General features: G+C 48.5%; 1 protein-coding gene across 1 annotated transcript; it reads left to right on the top strand.

Annotated features, from left to right (window-relative positions):
• Positions 1-289: 289 nt before the first annotated feature.
• TOGARAM2 (TOG array regulator of axonemal microtubules 2) lies at positions 290-17490 on the top strand. The gene is made up of 10 exons (XM_039567856.1): positions 290-743; positions 2748-2880; positions 4569-4674; positions 5435-5670; positions 7169-7321; positions 8510-8627; positions 9584-9693; positions 11201-11490; positions 14514-14600; positions 16785-17490. Exons 1-10 carry the CDS (start codon positions 503-505, stop codon positions 17018-17020), a joined length of 1710 nt encoding a protein of 569 aa, XP_039423790.1. The 5' UTR covers positions 290-502; the 3' UTR covers positions 17021-17490.
• Positions 17491-19027: the final 1537 nt, after the last annotated feature.

Below are 19027 nucleotides of genomic sequence, written 5' to 3'. Positions count from 1 at the left end.
CTGACTGCAGTGCTGTGTGCGCTGCCCCAGGGCAGCAGCAGGGACCTCAGGAGGCAGCACTCAGCCCGAGGGCATCACGCAAGGTTATCTGCGCTTTCTTTTGGTAACTTCCCCAGCCAGCCTCTGAAACAGGAAAACAAAAGCAAAGCAATACTGGGGTTTCCTTGTTTCTTCGGGGAAGCATCACTGCAATTTGGTTTTAAACCAGAAGAGGGTAGATTTTGATTAGATATTAGGAAGAATTTCTTTATAATGAAGGGGATGAAACACTGGAAGAGTTTGCCCTGGGAAGCTGTTGTTGATCGATCCTTGAAGGTGTTCAGGGCCATGTTAGATGGGGCCCTGAGGAACCTGCTCGTGCTGAAGATGTCCCTGCTCATGGGGGCTGGACTAGATGGTGGTTAAAGGTGCCTTCCCACATAAACTCTTCTAGGATTCTGTGATCACTTTCCCATGGTTCTGTGCCACTGTTATACTTGAAGTTCTTTGGGATAACAAAGAGATGTTACCCAGCTCCAGCAAGTTTTCTGGGCCTTTCCATTGTCACCCTCCACTTCCAAGCTCCTCTTTGGTCCCTGCAGGCTTTAGCCTACTGCCTGTCAATGGCACAGCTTCCAGTGTGCAGAGAAAACACCCTGGTAGTGCCTTGAAGAAGAAGGTCTTGAGGAAGCAGGACAACGTGCCCTTACTGTCCAAGAAGCCCATCATCCATGGAGATGGCAGCTTCCCACGCAGCTCCTCAGGTAAGCCTGCTCCACAGCAGCTTTTTCCTGCACCGGTTTTCCTTGCACAAGGAGCACAAACCGCCTCCTGATTCAGCCACCACAGCTGGGATCTTGGGTTCATAGCCTGTGCTGAGAATGAACAGCAAATCTACTCTTGAGTTACTCCAGCTCGGCAGTACTGGAGCAGTTGCTTCTTATTGATCCATTGGAAAGCTGAGCTGCATAAAGTAGTGGTAAAGACCTAAGCTCTGGCTTTTGCCCATCCTGATAGAGCAAACTACAGCACTGGTGCCAGGAGGCAGCTGTAACTGCAGGGATGAGCTCGGGGCAGTCTGGCAGGGTGTGCTCACTGTGCACCTACGAGTACCACCACGATCAATTGTCCACTCTCCATCTTGGCCCTCTGCCTGTGCTGCTGTCCGCCTCTGCAGCCAGCTTTCCTGCTCTCCCAGCAAGGGTTGTCTCTGCATGGCAGTCAGCCACTTGGTGCAGCCGTGCTGCTGCTCCCAGAAGTGCCCAATGGCTTCTCGCCGCTGCCATCCCACGGCCTGCAATGCCAAGAGGGAACAAGCAGCGCCTCCTGTGTCACCCCACCCAAATACAGCGGCCTGTGTAGCAGGTGACAGCCAGGAGGGGCTGCCTGGTGCTCCCAGGCTGTTTGCTGCCCGCAGTGAATACACAGCACATAGTCCCTAGTGGCTCTTGCCTCTCCTGTGAGGGCAGCCTGCCTGTGCTATGATCCTGAGTAGGGTGAGAGAAGAAGAAGGGAGCTAGGAATGATACTTTGAGTGCTCTTTTCTAGTCATGCTACTTCCATGCTCACAATTGACCAGAACTAGCCTGACGTGGCTCCCCATTCCTATTGAATATAGATGTGTACATCCACATCCTTCTGCAGTGACACCACTGATGGCAGTGACAGGGGTACACCAGTGACAGCCAGATTAGCTCCCATCTGAATATTCTAGATTCTGTGCAATATTTAAACTCCATCATTTGAGACAGCTCAGATGTTTCCTTGTACACATTAGAAAACGACCTGTTGAGTGCATGACATGAAATTGATGATCAACAGTCCTTTGGATGACAAGTGGGTTTCTTAAGAAATGCATTTATCATCTGAATTTTCTCATACCTTGTAAACTGACTATCAAGAGATTGTGTCTGCCAACAATTTGCATCTGTATTTACGTATTCTTATCATCAATTTGCATTTGGAAGGCTTTTTTATCAACCATCTGGGCTAGAGATTCCATTTTTCCACAAGAGAAAGCTTAGGCTTGCACAGTGTGCACACAAGTCCATTTGAGGACAAACAAATTTCACCTCAGCATCTTTCAAATACAGCCAGTGTATACTTCTGAAATGTAAAGATTCATGATGCTTGGAAAGAACAAAATCCATGAACTACTCCCTTCCCAAGAGCAGGCTGAAATGTAAGTGCACTCAGCTGCCCTCTGTCTAGAATATTTGAAGCCAATGGGAACAGAGGCGCTGTGAGGTGTGAAGGGTCAGGTATCGCTGTTCCCTGGTAGCTGCTCTGAGGGGATTCAGCCGGGCCCAGCAGGACTCGCTTGTTCAGGCTCGGCTTGGTGCTGTCACGAGGCAGCTGCAGGTCTTTCCTCAGGGAGTTGCAGAGTGCCTCTGTCCTCAGGGCTCGGGGAAATCAGGGCGCTGAGACAGGAGAGGCAGCTGAGGGGTCCCTCGTGGGGAGCAAGTCCTGCTGGTGGGCACTGTCTCACAGGGAGTGGGAGCTCTGCGGCCTCAGGAACGTGCCGCTGGCTGTGGTACCTGTGGCACTTGGGAGCTGGCGCTGTGTGGGCAATTGTCAGGTTGAGCCAAGGAGCTGTGCCCAGCTGGGGGGGCTGGGAGAAAGCAAGGAGCCAGAGAGCAGGGAATTCTCTGAGCCAGTGCCAGTTTGTACCTCCTGGAAGCCTGGCTGGGAGATGGGGCTGCAGGCCGCTCCATGGCGGGGTGCCTTGCCCGGGGCTGCAGCGCTCATGGCTGACCCTCTCCTTACAGTGACCCCGCAGACGGCCACTGGTGCCGAGCGCCGAGAGGAGCCGCTCCGTGGGAAGGGGCAGAAGGACGGAGCCTCTTTGGAGCCACAGCAGTCCTTGCTCGAGGCACTCTCCTTGCTCAGCAGCGATGACTGGTAAGAAAGGCCCCGTTCACTCTGTCTCCCTCTTAGCGTTAAGGTAGGTTAGGAGAGCATCTTGCTAGTGCCTCTGAGCCCCAGCAGCCCAGAGGGCCGAGGGGCACCAGTGAAACCACTCCAGAGCAGAGAGAGGATAAAGATTTGAGAGCAGCCTTTTCTTGGCCTTGGTCTGCAGCAGTGCTCCAGCTGCAGCAGGTCCGTGCTGTTTCCTCGCTTTGCCTGCTGCTCTGTGGAGCTGCAAAGGAAATCTTGAGGGAAGAGAGAAAGCTGTGGGACAAGATGATTTGCTGGCTGAAGCCAGAAGCAGGATGGCAGCAGTTTGGAGTGTAGAGATTTGGGTGCCTCGGGGCCCAGTGGCACTGAGTAAGATTTGTCTCTGGCCCCACTGCTGGCAGCAGTGGCAGGAGTCAGGGTCTGCCTGTGACCTTCCGCATGTGAGTCCCAGGAGCAGCTACAGGGAGTTCTTCTTTCTGAGAAATGCACTGAGTTGTGCTATAGAGTCACTCAGCCTGTCATTAGTCCTGAGGGGCTCATGGCAGAAGAGAAGGAAAAAGAAATAAAATCCTCTAGGAATCTTGCACTTTTGCAAGTCAACTGTTTCCTTCTCACTGCTTCATATGGGCCTGAGATGTTTTGTCAATACTCACAATGTGTCCCAAACTTAGACACAGACAGAAGGAGGCCTGTAGAGGCCCAGAGGTGATAACCCCACAAATGTTAGGTGATATTGGTTGTCTTTTTGATGTCTGGGTTATCATCTACTCACTGCTTCATTCACACTGGGATAAGGACTCCATTCACCCTGGGATAAGCATGAAAAATCTGCCGCGATGCATCTCCTTGTGCAGTCGCCTTTGCTCTGCCCTGTCTCTTCTGCTTTCTCTTCCCCATTTCTGTTTGGTGCCCTGTGAGGTGCAGAGAGCTTCTGCAGCTGTGGGGGGGTCCGGGTGACACTCAGGGATGCCCGTGGCATCAGCTGCCAGCCCTGCGCTGCAGCCCCGATGCATCACGCGCCTTCCTGTAGCTCAGGTCCTGCACAAAGCAAGTGCTGAGAGAGGGAGTTGTTTGCACCTTGTAAATAACATGTTGCTGTTGTTTTAGGTAGGGGCTTTTGGGAAAAGCTAGACTTTCAGCTGTTCTTGCCCTGGTGTGGAATCTTCTGGGGCATCCTGCTGCTTTCCTGGAGAATGTGTGAGGTGGAGTGGAGTGGGTGACAGACAGGCCTAGATTGCAGAGTGGAAACTCAGCTACAGAGTGCCAGTGCAGACTCTCACTGCTGAACTGCCTGCTGGGGCTGGCAAAGAAGGAAAATGCCCCAGACACAGCCCAATGGGACTGTGTCTCAGGGACAGGTACAGGGAGGTGACAAGAAACAGCAGCATGGCACGGTCTCACAGCCTCCAGGAAGCACTGACATAGGGACTTCATGTGCCAGAGACTTCAGAAAGGCTGTCTTGTTAAACGGCCACAAATGAAGACTCTGAAAGCCCTCTATTTGCCTCTTGGATTTGTGTGTGCTTTTGACAGCCACAGCAACCTGTGGCAGCGAGTTCCACGATTTCATCAAGTACTGCTTGAAAAGCACCTCCCTTTGTTTGACTGAGCCGCCAGCCTGGTAAATTCAGAGGGTGCTGCCTAGTTCTTGGGTGGAGAGAAAGTCACTCTTTTTGGTACTTGCCTTTCAGGGAGCTGAAGGAGAAGGGACTCTTCAGCATCAAACACCTGGCTGAGTCCCACTCAGAAGTCCTTCTTTGTAGACTTCGTGAGGTTTGCTTGGCACTTACCAACGAGGTAAGAACATTGTTCTGAATCGTCCTCCGTGCTTCTTACACGGTGTGTAGAGTAGATATGTGCTTGTTCATCTCCCTGTGTGCTCAGGGACTGCCTTCATTTCTGTTTCTAGACCTTATCTTTCTCATGTCTGTCAGCTCTCTATAGGATCTGTGTGCACATGTAGCTCTATTTACTGGTAGGTCGGGCATCTGACACTCTCCTCTTGGAGCGAGCTGCCATTACAATGCAACGTGCAAATGCAGAAGCGGAGACACTAATTATGTTATTTGCTGCAGTCCAAATCTCTGCCCAAGCTGTAATTCAACACTGCCAATTAGTCTGTAGACTTGAGCCTGTGTTTTCTGTTTCCTGGCTGAGGGCTTCAACTGCTGCTGTTGCTTTTTCAAACAGGAGCAAATGACTCTTTTGTCTTTATGACTTGTGCCTTTATGGCTTGAGAGCAGCCCTTGCTTTAATTTGTTTCTTTGTTTTTTGAATAAAAGGGCCTAAAACCAAAGCAGTGGACATTCCAGAAGAATTAAGTAGAACACTTTAAGTGAAAGAATATGTTTTAGGCCTGCAGGAAGCAGGCCTGAGGCCTAGCACAAGTAGGTGCCAGAGTTAAGTGCCTTTCTGTGCTTGTGCTCTTCTGCTCTGCCTGTGCTTTTGTGTTCCCCTGGACACAGCGGGAAGTGTTGTCATTTCCTGGGACTTTTGTCTAAGGCAACTGGTTTTCTTTTCAAGGTGATTCTTATGTTTCCCCGCATGACTTCCCCAGGTGACCAACCTTCGCTCAAAGGTGTCTTACTCTGCAATCGTCACTCTTGGAGAGCTCTTTGTGACCTTGCAGAAGGACATGGACTCGGAGGTGGATGAGGTTGCTCGGGTCCTTCTCCAGATGGTGTGGAACTCCCCAGAGTTTGTTCAGAAAGCAGCCAGTCACACCCTGGGAGTCATGGTGGAGCATGTGACTCCTGCACGAGCAATGACTGCTCTCATGGACAGTGGAGTCCAGTAGGTTCTTCTTCTCTTAGTGATATTCTTCACCTTCTATTGTGTGTGGGGGAGAAGGGCTGAGAGAGAGAATGGGAATGGTGGGAGGGAAGGGTCCTGTATCCTGCATCTTCTGTGAACTCAGTGACTTGATTCTCCAATCAACCTCACTTCTTTCCTCTTGTCACCTATTTCTGCCCTCATGCAGCCCTTTAGTTGACAGAATCACAGAGCTGTAGAATATGCTGAGTTGGAAGGGGCCCATCAGGCTCATCGAGTCCAGCTTCTGGCCTTGCACAGAACAAACACGCCAAGGGTCACACCATGTGCCTGAGAGCGTTGTCCAAAGGCTTCCTGAACTCTCTCAGGCTTGGTGCTGTGACCAGTGCCCTGGGGAGCCTGTTCCAGTGCCCAGCCACCGTCTGGGTGAAAAACTTTTTCCTGATATCCAACCTCAACCTCCCCTGACTCAGCTTGCTGCTGCTTCCTGGAGTTCTCCCAGTCTGTCCGAGTTGCCTAGATGTGGTGAATGGTGGGCAAGTGAAAGTGCCTGCAAAGGCTAAGGATAGAGCCCTGTGGTTTTGTGGGAAGAGGGACAATTGCAACTGCAGCTGTGAGCGCTCTTTGATATTTCACAGCCCTAACCACAGAGGCCTTGGGAAAAACCATGCATCCTCATTATGCCATTCACTTGAGAAGTAAGGAGGGTTCTTGCTGGGGCATGGAGCACATGGGGGAGAACGTGCTGGGTGTGGCACAGCCTGCACAGCAGGTGCAGCTCCTGCCAAGAGGCGTCTTGTAGGACTGTCCTGGCCTTAGAGGCCCACTTGCTATTCAAACTGATGTCTCATGTTAGCCTTGAGATGATGAATCACTGTACAGGCACCTTCACAGGCCGACTGCCATGGGACAGCTGAAGCAGGTGCTGCCTTAAGTGTTGGTGCTGGGCCTGATAGTCCCCAAGAGACACTGTCTAGAACAGGACAAGCTGGCTAAACTGACTGCCACCCTTTCCTCAGCTTTGGAAAAGGGGGAAACGTTCAGATGTATCTCCTGCCAAGCCTCACAGAAGAAACTGGCTGCATTGCTGGATATTCTGCGACTTCATGTCCCACAGCGTGTTTTCCCTGCATTTGTTTCTTTCCCAAGGTCTGCAGATTTGGGGGTAAATGGGTGGAAATATCCTCAATCCTGCTGCGGCTGTCTGTGTAGTGGCTGGCCCCTGATGGGTCAGCCTGGGTTGTCTTTAATTTCCCCCTTTCTCAGAGTGAATTTGGGGAAAGACATTGAGTATCAGATAGTGCAGGGAGACTGAATTCCTCACTCTTGCTTGCAGGCAGTCCTTCTGTACAGTGCTAACTTTGTGTTTCTCTGCGGACAGAACCTTCTACAGGTGTCCCAAGTGTCAGGGAGAACCCAGGCCTCCTTCCCCCAGCAATGACAGGGAGCATGCTCTGGCCAAGGCCTGTGCTGTGTCCCTCTGCTCCCTGTGCCCCAGTGTCCGCTCTCTTCTTCCCAGGAGCCGCCACGTCCAGGTGCGGAAGTGCGCGGCCCAACTCCTCCTGTCCTTGATGGAGAAAACTGGAGTCACGAAGCTCGCAGGAACGCCCAGGGCTGAGAGGCTGGCGCACGCGGCAGGGACGCTTGCTCAGGACTGTCACAAGGACACAAGGTAATGATCTTCATTTCACCTCCTAAAACAGGAAAACTGTTGGGTGTCTGGCTGTAAAGGGCAAAACCACAAAAGAGTGGAAGCTAAAGGAAATACCAAGTTCCCTCACTGTGTGGATGAGGTTCACAGAGTCACGGAATACGCTGAGTTGGAAGGGACCCATCAGGGTCATCGAGTCCAGCTCCTGCCCGTGTGCAGGGCCCCCCAAGAGTCACTCCATGTGCCCGAGAGCATTGTCCAAAGGCTTCTTGAGCTCTGTCAGGCTTGGTGCTGTGACCACTGCCCTGGCTTGTCTGGGGAAATGACTGTGCTGGGGAACGTGAGGTTGTCCCGCAAGAGGGAGCATTGCCAACTTCCTGGGACTTGAATGATTCCTTCCTGAGATCAAAAGAGCCATCAGATGAGCCAGTCAAACAGTTTTGCTTGGCCTTAGGTGCACAAGACAAAGCCAAAATGTTGGCTAATGTCCATCACTGAAGGATCGCATACATCTATTTCTCATTAACTTAAGACTTTCCTAGAAATATTCCAGGGGTCTTTAGCCAATGTATTCAGTCTTTCTAAACCTCTTCTGCAGATTTCTATAATGCTCTTATCTGTGGCTGAATGACCTCCAAATTGCTTCTTGAAGAAAACTGTGGTTTCCTAGTGGCAAAATCAACCCAAACCACCCAAATCCCCTCACTTTGAGGATTCAATTCCCATTAATAGCTGCCAAGAACGCATGAGCAACTAGCTGTCCCTGTGCATACATATGGTATAGAATAATCAAAAGCAAGCATGAGGCATTTGGTCCTGGCTTCCCTGCCAGTTAAAGAAAGGCAAATTACTGTGCAATGGCAGCAAGACACTGCTAATAAGCTCTGACTCAAAGCAGAGGTGTTTCGCTTGTTCCCTGGGATCCTTCGATGCCACAGAAGCGCACCCACAGTTTCAGAGTGAGATTGTATTTTTCTGTTGCCCCACGTTCTCCTCTTGCCTCTTGTGTTCAGCTGACAGCACTGTGCAGTGCCAAGTGGAGGTAAATCTCTCTCTTTGCTGAGTAGGTAATGCCTTCTCATGCAGGTATGGCAGCTGCTGAGTTTAAGGTATCAGCTTATTCTGTTAACGCTCCTCCTTTGTTTGTTCACCTTCTATTCTTTCTTTCTTTCTTTCTTTCTTTCTTTCTTTCTTTCTTTCTTGTTTTAGGCATTATGGACAGGAGATGGTGAAAATGATGCTGAATCACCAAAACTTTAAAAGGCTTTTGGAACAATCTCTTTCCACCCGTGACCTGGAAGATATTCTGACAAGAATGAAGAAGAAAGTAAGTGCTTGGTAGGAGAAATGTCTCCTTTGTGCAAGTATTGCCACTGCTGATATGACATCAAACATACCTAATCTTATCTCATTCCTTTTCTGCCAAATCAATTTGCTCCTGGGAATGAACTGTTGATCCGTAGCCTGTTCATCTGCAGAGCACAAAGGAACTGATAATATTAGGGGAAAAGTGGGGTATTGGATATTTTGAATATTGGCCACAAACAGGGAAGGGAAAGAGGAGAAAATGGGTTTACATTTAAGCATAACCCCCCACCCCACTATCCCTACTCTGCCCCCAGTGACGCAATTAAGTGAGAACAGTGCTTCTGGAGATAACAGAGTCTTTGCAAAAGACACAGGAAGCAGTAGTGCCAAGAAAATTTCCAAATATTCAAAAGATGTCCCAGTCAATCCCAATTCCTACAATTACTGTCTGTCTTCTGGGAATACTGCCCTGCTGTCATGCCCTGTGCAGCTGGAAGAAGCTTGGTGAATTCAGCAGCATCCAGTGGAAAATCATTTGTTTGCCTGGGGGTTTTTTTAATTCTTTTTACCTACATTATAGAAGGGAGTGTGCCTTTGTGCAGCAACAGGGAGAGTGAGTGTGGAACCAAATCAACTTCCAACACAATGGGCCAACCTCCAAAGAGTCCAAATTTTTCTGCAGCTTCCTTTAAGAGCATTAGTTCCCTACCAGTTTGCATTATTCCCATTTATGCTCAAGAGGAATGAATTGGGGATTTTAGACTGCTGCTCAGTATGGTAGCAGCCATAACCTGCCTTGGGCTATTGAAAACAAAGAGTTGGCATCACTGAACCTCTGGCCTGTTTCCTTCTGTAAGTTCGGAAAGGTTTGCCCAAGCCTTGGTAGCAGTGATCCTGGTTATAAGTTGTGTTTTAAACAGGTAATTTCCTATTTTACATTCTAAAGATCCATGGGGTTTCTTTATGCCTTTGTAGGGGATGGAAACGCAGAAGGGTGAACACCCATCTGTCGAGAAGCCTGTGAAGAAGAGGAGCGATGGCTCGAAGAAGCCCCAGGCCACCTTAGAAAAGAGAGGGGACTCTCCGTATGTGTTCCACGCAGGTTTATCCACTTGAAATAACAGGGACAAAGAGACCCACTGGTAGGCGGGTCCAGGGATCTTATACTGGGTACAGAATAGGTGGGGAAAGGGATCTCAGCCAATGGGGTAAAGGCAAGTAGGTGGGGTTGACAGCAAGGGAACCAATGGGAACAACACATAGGAGGGACTTAGGGAAGGATCCAATGGGGACGTCGAGGAACAAAGAACTTTCTAAAACTGATACATATTAAAGAAGGGATATGAATATACATAAGCTCATACATAAAGCAAGAGGGGAAAACATTAACCAATCAGGAGAAAGCATGCAAACAGCGGAACAAAGGAATTTTGGGTTCTCACCATAAGTGTAAGTTATATACTAAACTTGGGTTGCTGACCACTACAGGTGGTTGTCTGAGTTCTCCTCAGGAGACAGAGTGGCTGGAGACACTTGTACTGCCACACCACACCCCATTGCCTTCCAGTAAGCAGTACTGAGCACTTTTGTTAGATGTGACAAAGCACGTGGCAAGCTTTACATGTCTCTTCCTCAGGAAAATCTTTCTGGTGGAGATGACCTGTGCCAGAGATTGTTTCCTTTCCCTACAAATGCTCTATCATAAAAAATGTCTCCTTCTGCATTACGCTGAACACAACTTCTCTGGAAGGGTTTCCACAAAAAATGGGCGACAAAAAGACACCCATTGGTTGCAGCTCAGCAGATCCAGTGCAGTGGCAAGGACAGTGCTGTGGAGGCTGTGAGAGGGCCATGTCTCCGCTGCCTCACTTGGGACAAGTAAATTCAAGCAGGGTTTTTCTCCTCTGAGAGCAGTCTTTTTCAGATGGGTGTTTTGATGAGAAGTCCCAGTCTAGAAGCAAGATGCTCACCATTCTTGGGGGGGTCTTTTTTCAATTTGGAAAAGGAGGGAAATGGCTAGGGACAGATCTCTTCCTTCTCCTCCCAGTAGCTGCTTTTTCCCTTTGTCCAGAAAATGGTGCCTGATAATGTGGCTGTCAAGGGACTGAACCTGCTCTAATGAGAGCGGTCCAGCACATTAAATTTCAGAAGTCTACCTGCTGGGTAGACAATTGGTCTGGATCCTGGAAGAGTTGATCAGAGCCCTGCACTTCTCCAGACACAGGTTCTGAGACAGATGGAACAAAACCTGGATCTCCTCCAGCCATAGTTTTGGCAAAATCGTAACTGCCCTCAGAACTTGAGGCAACTGTGTAGAAAAAGGGGCATTGTAAATATCTGGTTGCATACTTCGAAAGCAAAGATACTGTTTTGCATCAATAAATGGGATGAATTTAATGACTGAAATGTGGAGAGAAACACCATAGGAACTATCCTGTCCCCACCCAAAGCTCTTCAAAATATATGAAAATCTTTCAACCAGCATGAGGTTGCGCAACCATTCCAGTGAGCGGCCCACAGGAAAACAGGGAAATTGTGCAAGCAAGTGCTGACCTGACAGGAAGGATCACTTTCATCTTTTACATTGCTGAGTGCTCACTTCTGCATCCCTTCCTCAAACAAGGACATTTTAATCCAGCTTTCATGTTGTTTGTTCTCTTCACAGATTTTTGATTATTTTGTCCCGAGACTTGGTGATACGCACAAGAAAGTGAAGCAGAAGGCGCTGGACGTGCTGGCTGAAATCATAGGCATCCTGAAAGATGGCTTAAACCCGGTGATCATCTGTCTGGTTGAAGGAATAACAAACAACCTAAACTCAAAGGACCCCGGGGTTTATGCCGCAGCTGTGAAAGCGCTGGAAGAATCCATGGCTCACTTAGGTAAGGCTGAGCCCTGGCATGGACTCTCCTCAAGTGTGTCTCTGCCTCTGCGAGTCAAGAGAACGCTGAGTGCCTTGACAGCTGTTGTTGTCTGTGGAAACCTCCAGCTGACATCCACCAGAAGCTGTGCAGGTGCAGTCCTTACGCACCAGTCCCCCACCAGGCTTGAATGTGCATCAGCATTTCCCAAAAGTCCCAGGAGCCCTTGGCTCTGTGCTGCTTGTCTGAAGAGGAAGTGCTGGACTACAGGGCCAAAGGGATTTTTGGAGTTTGCCTGGGCCCCAGTTGACTTCCCAAATGAATAGCTTTGCTGTTGGCATGAAGGGACACTGGCTCATCAGAGCTTCTGCAGAGCAGCCTCCTGGAAGGCTCCACATTATAGGTATTAGCTGTCTATTTTCCACCTTCCTTCTTCTTCTTTTTTCAAAGAGAAACTTATGATTTATCAAGTTCATTTCTTTATAACAAACAGGTATAAAGCCAGCTGTCAGTGATGCCTTGTTCCACATGTTGTTTTGCATGGGGCAAGATGGCTATAGCAAATAACTACATAGCCAAGGGCTGCTGTAAATTCCTTTGCCACACAGATTTCTGTCAGCTCTGAAAATGCCACACTGGGTGAATACGCCTGAAAAACGGAGTGTTGAAGAGGCAGGTCTTAAAGGGCAGTTTCCACTTTCTCCACTTCAGCTGCTCTGTGAACTCACTGAACTGCCAGACTCAGTGCCTTTCTGTGTCCCAAGGATGGGGTTCTTCCTGTTCATGAACTGGGGAGAAGGGTGTGAGACCTGTACTGCTCTTGGCCCATACTCATTTCTTGTGGTGCATGGGAAAAGTCTTGGGAAAAGCTGCAGAATCCTGCCAACAGAGGATGTGGCAAACAGATCCCTTCAGGGTTCTGTATGGAGCATTCTGCCATGCCCCTCTCACCACTTCTGAGATTACTGTCAATTTTCCATGGTCAAAGATGTCAGAACAGGAGCGAGGCACCTCTGTCTCTCATCACAATGACTTTGCCCAGAGACAGGTTCAAGCAAATAAAGTGGGATATATTTTTTTACTTCTGCACATTTTTCTGGATGTTTGCAAGAATTCAAAGAAGCAACCAAGTCACAAATATTGCAAAAGTCAACATCTAAGGCTTTAGTGGGGGAACGAAATCTCTACCTGAAAAAGGCATGAACAAAACCTTTCCAAGTACTTTAAAACTGTCTACTTTTACAAATCGAAATCCAGTGGCAAATGGCAAGAAACCTCCTGAACTCAAAAGGATTGTGCAACGCTCCTAGCTTGGAGTAAGTGAGCAAGCACATCATCTTGCCCCATTGCTGCACTGAGCTTCATAGCTAAGAGGCCAGCCATTGCTCCAAGACTCTGTGTGCACATGAGGTTTTGGTGAGACTTTCTCATCTGTCCTATCCTGTCCTCAGTCATGAAAGAAATTACCTTCAGATGGCCACTGCCTGACACAGGGCATGGAGTCAGGCCAGCAGCCCATAGGTGTTAAGGTAGCAAGGAGGGGTCTGCAGTGAAAATGAGAGCACAGAGAAGCAGATCCTTTTCCTCGTCTTGCAAATGCTGGGCTGTCTGTCCTGCAGCCAGGAGGTTCAGCTGATATGCAGAGCTGAGAGTTACAGGTGAGTTCGTAAGAATTGAGCTGCCTGCTTTCTTTAACAGCCAGCAGAAGCTCCCCTGTCTTCAGGTTTCTCAAGGCAGATAAAGTAACAGTTGGGTAAATGTGTTATTGACTTGAGCTTTACCATTTTCAAGTGCACAGGGCATTCAAAACCCTTAAATTGAAAGGTGAATAGTTCCTACACACTTGGATTCTTAAGAACCAAGCAAGCAGTTTCCCCTCACACACCCAAACCCCAAGAGTTCCCCTGAAAATCCATGTAGATACCAATATTAACATTTAATTAGCATTTCATGCTCCTTCAAGATCCCCAGATCTCAGGGCATTTTGTTTCCAAGCTGCAGCTATACCATCACTCTCTGGGGAAGAACAGTAAATAGGAAACAGAGACTGCCAGTATTGCAAGAGTGTGGGGAAAACCTGAAGTGTCTGTGTAAAAAGATGAGTGGGAAGAGTGTCATTGCCACAGCCAAAGCTTAATTAGGGCAGCAGGATCACTTCTTTATGCATGGCTGCAAGATGATCATCAGGGACCTTCTTTTTGTACCTCATGCAGGAAAGGAGCTCTTAATAATACCCCGCTACTGAAACCCAAACTGGGATGTAGCTCTGTAGATTGCCTGCTTTGTCACTGCCAGCCCTGTGACCCTGTGAGGGACCACAGTTCATCCCACACACGTTCTGTCTCCAGGAAAAGCTTGCCTTGGCTTATTAGAGTGGTAGGACTGGAGGCTTGCAGGCCAATGCAGGCAACAGTGTTTAAATTCAAACGAGACCCCCAAAACCGCAACAGATAGGCACAAGAAAAACCAAAATACATACGCCGGTCAAGTATTGGGAAATCAGTTCATTTTCCAGTCTCTCTGCCAAGATCTGATTTCACAGATGTTACAGAAACCCACAGGCTACTGAGGCACTGAGCAGTAATAGCTCTTGTATGAGTAACTTGGAGTCTTGTCCCTAGATCCACACAGGTAACCTGACAATTTAAAAACAGCTTATCCTTCAGGTGGGAATGGAGGTGTGCATTTTGGAGCCTTCTCACCCTTTTCCATAGGGGAGAGAGAAGATCACTTCTGCAAAGCTCTGGGATGCAAAACCTTTTCACTGCTTACGTGTGATTGAAGTCTTGAGGTCCCTGATGTAAAATGTTTAACATAGCTCCTGGTACAGCAGACAACTTTGGATTTAAAATGTGAAAGGAGAGCTTTTCTTTTGGAATTTAAAATCCTCCCAAGTAGGCTGGAAGGAAAGAAGAAAAGGATTCAAAAATCGGCAGGAATTTCCTTTCTTTTACAAAATGTAGTTGCCCCTGCCCTTTCCCTCCCCACTGTCCTTTCTCTTATGACCTCAGAAGAGAGAGCAGAAATGTGTGTTTCCCTTGTAGATAAAGTATCCCTGATGAAAGAGTTCAGCCACCGCAGGAGTGAACTGAAGGGCCAAGCTCTGCTGGATGTCACAGAGCATCTCTCAGGTATGGCCTCCCCTTCTAAGGCAAGAGGTCTTCCGAGGCAGAATTTACAGGGAATGCCAGTGAATAGACACTAGAGTGGCTCCTCCAAATCAGGAGGTGCTGAGCTTGTCCCTCCTGCCCAATACCCATGGAAGGTGTATTGGGCAGGTTTTCCCTGGCTGCTGCAGAGGTGTGCAGCATCTGAGATGGGGGCGGCACTCGGCCTCGGGGCTGAGCTCTCACTGGGGCATCTCAGAAGCTGCCTCCAGGAAAGGGAGGGGCTAAAAATTCCCAAGCTGGCTCCTCTCTTGGAAGCTCAGGGACAGCTCTGATCCTTTAGGGAAAATGGTGGCAAATGCTGTTTCAGGGGATCGGTTTGTTTTGTCCTCACAGAATTCTTGCTTTGCTCTTGGAAAGTTTTGAGGCGGAAGCCTGCAGTGCCTGGGGGTCACAGCTTAGGTCCAAACTCAGCACACATGTTAGAGGCACGGATTTTGTGCAAGGCAGCCTTTGGGGGCAGAGGGGCAGAAGCAGAGTGCTGAGGCTCCCTGCCTGTGCTGTGGAAGTGCCATTGGACTGAGCATTTCAGGGTGTGCAGTCAGGGTCTTCCTATGTCAGCGCTGCCCAAAATGCTCCAAATGCAGCTGATAATTGATTGCTCAGAGGAGCTTGCTATGTCAGCAATAGCCAAGGGATGGAAAAATGATAACCTCAATATATACTAGAGAAGACAGTGTATAGCCTTGCTTTATTTATAGCCTTGCTTTAGCTGGGGCTAAATCCACTGCTAATTATGCCAGCATCTTTAAATGCAACGTTTAATACACTTTGTGTCTTCATTATGAATCTTGAAAGGGCACCTTCAGTGATTGGGAGTGTCAAAGGCCCTTTAAAGAGCATTTGAATAAAGTAGATCTCCAGGAATAGGGAATTTAGTTTTGCAGCTATTTTAATCTCTTTTTCAAATAAAGGAATTAAACATGAATTAGGACTACTTTAGAAAGAGCAGATGCTCTCTCTGAGATTTAGTGGGAACAGACGGCTCTTTCTCTGCGCAAGTTGCGTAGTGACCGATGTCTTTAATTGCATGTAAGCTCAAATGAACTCCCATCTTAAAATGGGTACCGTAACCCTTTTCCTGCTTAGCAGAATTGGTTTTAGGTACTTTCAGGAGCTGTTTAAATGTTGATGACTGCTGGTGGATTAACAGCATAGAGAAAATGAAGTCTCTTCCACCACAGAATAATAAATGGCGACTACATAACATTTTGCATGGTCAGAAAATAAGAATGGTCCCCAGATCATTTCAGGTTTTGATCTCTCAGCCAAATCTGCCATGCAAAGAGCCTGTTGGTAGTAAATTTTTGTCTGTGTTTGATATAATTCAGTTCAGAAAATGAGCAGAGAGCAGGCTTTGGAGACAGCGGGAGAGAACACTTGTGTTTTGGTTAAATTTCCATCCCCTGTGTAGCATTTTTCTCTCTCTGTTCCTATTTCAGTGCACATTGTAAGAAAAAATGCCATTAACATTGTGAGGGGAAATGCCATTAAAATTTGGAGATGCTCCAATGCCATGGCAATGGGGTCTGGGTAATTACCTAAGACACCCTGAGGTTTGAAACAGCTGTTTGTTAGAAGCCACAAAAGCCTCCTGCCAAAGACACCGGCTAGTCACTGATGTTTCAAATCCAGCTGTCAAGCAGCACCCATCTCTGGTGGGCTGGAGTTCTCAAGTGTGGTCTAATATGGCCCTTTGCCGTGTGCAAAGGGAAGAGCCAGATTAGACTTTTGGCACTTGACATCAAAGGTCACAAAAATGGAATAATCCCTTTTATTAGAAATCTCTCAACTGCCTCTCTACGGTGCATTTCAAAATCTTCAGCGTGGGTTTAGACAACTTCTAAATGGAAATAAACGGCAATTTGACATTCCAGTCTCTGTTCATGCAGAAACAGATTGTGAAAGGATTTAGTAAAGGTGTGAAGTCTGCCACAGGTACAAGGCTCGGATCTGGAGAAATTAGTCCTGAGGGCTTGGTGGTTCTGTTTTGGGGATGTTCAGCTGCTTTGCCCATTTCTGGATCATGGGGCTCTCACTGTTATTTCACTGATCTTAGCCAGAGAGACTCCCAAAATCACAACTAGAGGTAGATCCTTGTTTGCATTAAGGCTGGTGGTTAAGAAGTTTGTGTCTCTCTTCCGGCAGCGCTTGTGGCATGGGTTTATCCCAGGAGCCCCGAAGTCGTCCAGCGCTACGCCCTGCCCGTGCTCTGGTCCTTCCTGGGGAACAAGGCGCTGCCTGTCCGAAGCGCCAATGTCCGCACTGTGGTCACCAAGCTTGCCTGCGCCCTCTACAAGGTGATGGGCGCCAAGCTGAGGAAGCATGCTGCCAGCCAGCCTCCGCATGTGCGGGAAAACCTCTCCGACATTTTGGGCTGGTGAAGGCTCGATGACCTGCAGAGAGATGACAAAGTGCTGAGTTGGACACCTCCGGACGTGACTTCTTAGCTGTGCCAAAAAGGACAGAATGCAAAGGAAGGGTGTGCACCTGCCCCCGCTCTCTCCACCCCCCTTCCTAGTCGTGGCATGGGGTGCCTGAAGCAACTTCCAATTGAGGACAAGGTGAAGGCTGAGCATGGCTCAGCCTCACAAAGAGGTAAGGCGGGAGCTGGGCCGCTCTCTGGCGGGAGGAAGGCTCTTGTGCCAGCCTAGAGAGCCTGGGCACATTGCCAGGGAACAGTTCTGCCCTGCATGTGCCCCCTGCAATGAGCTGTGCTGCTCCCAGTGCCCCGTGGAGCTGTAGGGCTGCTCAGCTGTGGGGCCGGCAGAGGAGCAGGAGGGTGCGTGTGCAGCTGAGCCATTCCTGGAAAGCACAGGCCTCTGGGCTCCCTGCTGTCCCAGGGCAGCCCAGAGGCCAGGCTGTTTGTGCTGGCTCTGTGCAAGTCAGGGTGTCTCCCTGGCCTGCCTCAAGTGGCTGCTGGCAGGAGCATGTTTCCCTGTGCAGCTCTTTAGAAGTTTCCAGGAAATCTCTCCAATGAAATACATAGTTTCAGATGCTTTAGGTTTGCAGTGCTGCCTCTGTTACACTTTGCAGGTGTGACTGGCTACAGTCTTCCCACGGAGTTTTCCCTGGACACTTCCTTTGTGCCCTTACCGACAAAGTCCTTGCCTCCTGTCCAGAAGAGCTCTCTTTCCTCGAGCTCAGGAAGAAGGTGCTGCCTGTCCAAAGAGTGTTTGAAGAATTGGATTTATACGTTAGGCTTTGTAGTTACAGATGTACATATGTTCTGACATTTAGATGTAGTTTTGAATAAATGTGTTTTGATAGTATCTTTTAAATATTTATGACATATTTTAATTGTATTTTATTTTGATGATTGAAATTAAATAAAATAAATTTAAATAAACCAAGCAGAGAATGTGAGACCAGGACCTGCTAGCCTAGAGGTTATCAGAGTGCAACTCACTTGATGTGCCAGTGTCTCACCATATCCTTTCCTCCCTGGGCCTCTCCTGTTCCTCTTTTGCCATGTTTTCTTCATGTCATTTGTGCTGCTGTTTGTTATTTAGCATTACAATGGGGCCACCTATTACCATGTTTGGGGGACAATGGACCCAGAAGATCCTGTGTAGTCTCCAGTTTTCTGCCTCGATCTATTCTGTGCTCACAAAAGGCCTGAGCAAAGCAACAAAGAGAATGTGCCCAAATCCCAAAGCTTTGCTCCTTTGCAATGTCACACAGATCTGGCTCAGAGGTGTCTTCAATCACAATTCCATAGGTAAGAAGAGGACGTGTATTTCACTGGGAAAAGAGGCACTGCTTTGGAAAAGGCATCTGTATGTATATTTACCCAGGACAGCAGTCCAACGGCGTTGTTTGCAACTTGTTTGCAGAAGGATGAGCGGACTGTGAGGTTATTGAACAGGTGACAAGGGTTCCTCAAATCTGTACCCTAGCCTGGGTGCCATTCAGCCCACGGGTATGGGATCATTTGGTACCATGGACCAGTGCTTGCCAGCATATTGAATTCCTGCCTAGCTGGACGAAGCAATTCTGGGTTCAGCTCCAGCTCTTGGTGGGCTGCATGATCACTGACAATGCTGCCTTTCCAGAATTTATTTCTCAGTTGCCTTTCATAGTCATTTGAAGCTTTTAAACCTCACATGTCAATTTGCTCTGCCTTAGGGAAAAACACTTCTGAGCCCAGTGCAAACTGTAACCTTTTGACACCAAAGTCTTCATGGTTTCCAGGTTCAGATGTTAGAGAAGAAAATGCATGTGAATGTGTTAATTAGGTTTTCTGGAGGAACAACTCTGTGTCACGTGGCTGCGTGTGTTTGCTTAGCTATGGGTCAAATCCCGGACTAGTAAAGCCTGGGAAGGCTGGCATGTGTCAGGGAAAACTAGTCCGTGAGCTTATGGAGTTGCCATCACCAGCAGAGTGGATG

This window comes from Corvus cornix, chromosome 3, assembly GCF_000738735.6.
Source record: "Corvus cornix cornix isolate S_Up_H32 chromosome 3, ASM73873v5, whole genome shotgun sequence".
NCBI lineage: Eukaryota > Metazoa > Chordata > Aves > Passeriformes > Corvidae > Corvus > Corvus cornix.
The sequence above is the reverse complement of the archived record's forward strand: the minus strand, read 5'-3'. Positions and strand labels throughout refer to the sequence as shown.